Source organism: Morone saxatilis, unplaced genomic scaffold (genome assembly GCF_004916995.1).
Source record: "Morone saxatilis isolate NCDOM2014 unplaced genomic scaffold, NCSU_SB_2.0 Contig11, whole genome shotgun sequence".
Classification (NCBI taxonomy): Eukaryota; Metazoa; Chordata; class Actinopteri; family Moronidae; genus Morone; species Morone saxatilis.
In genome coordinates this window covers 30,745,603-30,748,451 of record NW_023339663.1, presented here as the reverse complement: position 1 = coordinate 30,748,451, position 2,849 = coordinate 30,745,603, and the positions used below count along the sequence as shown (strand labels likewise).

The 2,849-nt window shown below is 41.4% G+C and overlaps 1 protein-coding gene across 1 annotated transcript in view; it reads right to left on the bottom strand.

Moving 5' to 3' along the window:
- Nucleotides 1-2,849, bottom strand: part of pcsk6 (proprotein convertase subtilisin/kexin type 6) — a gene marked incomplete in the record, with an annotated part of 53,898 nt that overhangs the window by 2,526 nt on the left and 48,523 nt on the right. The window contains 4 exon segments of the mRNA XM_035682229.1: nucleotides 410-539; nucleotides 774-877; nucleotides 958-1,045; nucleotides 2,626-2,822. Of these exon segments, the coding sequence (XP_035538122.1) occupies nucleotides 410-539; nucleotides 774-877; nucleotides 958-1,045; nucleotides 2,626-2,822 (519 nt within the window).

The window sequence follows — 2,849 nt, the reverse complement described above, 5'->3', positions numbered from 1 at the left end:
CTATATCCTGAGAGTAGTACATGAGCCAGATAATCTGTGAAAAAAAATCTGGTTCCACTAATAATGGCATTTGTAAGAATCCACCGGGCCTGAATGATAACAACCAATCAGAAATATAGATGATTGTGTCTTGTTACAATGTCCTCACTGATGCTTTGGTTCCCAAAGTTTCAAGCCACCAGCCCAAACATCTGTATTTTGGCAAATTCCATAAGGAACCAGATTAAAGGAAGAGCCAGATTAAACAGATTTTTTTCCTGATTCACATGTACTACTGTCAGAAGTAAAAAGTAAAGTAGTGAAAGATTCAGCAAATATGAAAAAAAAGAATATTCATAAAAAGTTACCTACTGCAGCTTTAAAGAGCAAAATGATACCCGAGGGGACAGCATCAAAGACAATCACACACCTGTGACACATCTTATGAGGGACTCCTGCTGCCTCTCCAGAGTAGTAGCCAGGAATGCAGGTCTGCACACACCTCCACTCCTGCTGCAGGTAGTCCTCAGCACACTGGATACACTCCTCCTTACCTGGCCCTGGGACATATAGAGCTTAATGTCATGCAAGATGAAAACTTCCAGGTCACATTATTAGGAACACATAGCTTGGAAAAACCCAACTATATTCATGTCTGTCTATACCTGAATCTCTTCAAATTTGTCTGTTAGGCCACAGGTCTTGTTTACCTCAGGTTTCTAAATCAGCATTTACCTTATGACTAAGAAGTTTTATTTCTGCTGCCACTGTACAAACCTGGTAGACACACTGACCTGTACAAGTCCTACAAGAGGAATGGCACGGGCTGCATGTCATCTCTTCCAGATGGAAAAAGGTTCCGTTGGTGCATTCAGGAACACAAGTCATCCCCGCCAGACTATAAAAAAAAAAAACGAGATTACAATACGTAGTTTTAAACCAAAGTTCAAGTATAGATGGCTAACTGTCCTTACATACCTGTACCCTTCTCTGCAGGCACTGCATCTGTCTGCATACCTCAGGCATCTCATACAAGGCTCAAGGCACTTCAGACACTGTCTCTGATCTGACGCAGACAGCATGCACAAGCATCAGTAAAGTGGGAATAACAAAATAAGGTCTTCTTGATTTCTAATATGTATGCATTTTCTTCCCCATAAGACATTTGCAAAGCCACATTTTTTATTATTTTGCACTGTTTACATCATTGCCTGATGCCAGTGCCTGCGTGGGTCGATTATCCATGAACATTTTCTGACCTTAACTATGTCACTCCTCATGTCTAAACCTAACCGACGGCAACAAACACCAGCCAATCAGAGGCAGAGTAGGGCGGGTTTTCCCAGAATTCTGGTGGGCCAAAAAAAATAATCATGCGGGCATTCAGAGGTGCGTACCTAGACTCATCAGGAAGCGGCAGTACACAATAGGGGTACTCACACAACATCGAACACTGTCAGTCAGTTGGATAGCGTAAGAAGGATTCACAAATAAAAAGCATTGCTCCATAGCGACCAATAGTCAAAAACTCCATTCCAAGTTTCTATAGTGGGTGCTCCAGTCCTTCAGTTTAAGTAAGTGGTTCTCTGATTAAAGTTGCTTTTGAATGAGTAATCTTGGAAGTTGCTTCAAAACATGTTTCCAGGAGTGTTTATATATATATTTTTTGCTACATAAAGGTTGAAAAATGAATGCCAATGAATGTGTGTGTGTGTGTGTGTGTGTGTGTGTGTGTGTGTGGTGGACGTGGCATCGATCTCTATCCTCTGGGTCCTGATTCTTCACTCCTGCTCAAAGCTGTACCTGAAGCCCATCTACTAATAAACCCTGCAGTCTGCTGCGGCTCTCTTTGTCGCCAGATTGCTAAATCACCAACAGTGGTAGTATGGGCTTCAGGCCTCTAGAATTGTGTGTTCTAGTTCCGTTGTTCTTGTTAACTTGTTGATTCACTAACCCTGCTTCTCTGTGTGCCTCAGATCATTTTGCCTGCCCGCAACTACATCGCCACTAAATCCTACACACTGGACTTTTTTAATAGATTTTTTTTCTTAAATGAAAATGACAAAAAACACCATATTTTTGCTGATGTGAAACACCACTGCGTCATTAGGCCCCTTTTATATACACTGAACGAAATTATAAACGCAACACTTTTGTTTTGAAAACCACATTCATCATGAGCTGAACTCAAAGATCTAATACTTTCTCTATGTACACAAAAGGCCTATTTCTCTCAAATATTGTTCCCAAATCTGTCAAAATCTGTGTTAGTGAGCACTCCTTTGCCGAGATAATCCATCCACCTCACAGGTGTGACATATCAATGATGCTGATCAGACAGCATGGGTATTGTACAGGTATGAGTAGATGAGTGACTTGAGTGGATTGGGGCTTGTTTTACAGTTGTATATTTCCACATTATAACTTTAGTAGTTTACATTTTAATCTTCAGCCATTTCTTTTTACATCGTATATTTGAATGAATAAATATGGAACAGAAACATTATAAGTTTGAGAGACAGTTTCAGAGCGTTTTAGGGAGGGGAGTAAAAGTGTGTAATATCCAAACATCTAAACTATGATACCAGCAATAACCACACACTCTCCCAACACATTCATGGGTCTACAGTGAATGTATTGACTTACTCTCATCAGCAAAGTACCCTGGGGGGCAGGTATCAGTGCAGCTGGAGTTGAGTATGTTGAGGTAAAAGCCTCTTCGACAGGAGAGGCAATCGCCAGCTGATCGCGCAGCACATCTCTCACAACCTTTATAACAGTGTCCACAGCGACGAGACACTATGTCCTCGTAGTATCCCAGCGGACAGTGGCTGACACAAGTTCTACATAACACGCACACACACACACAC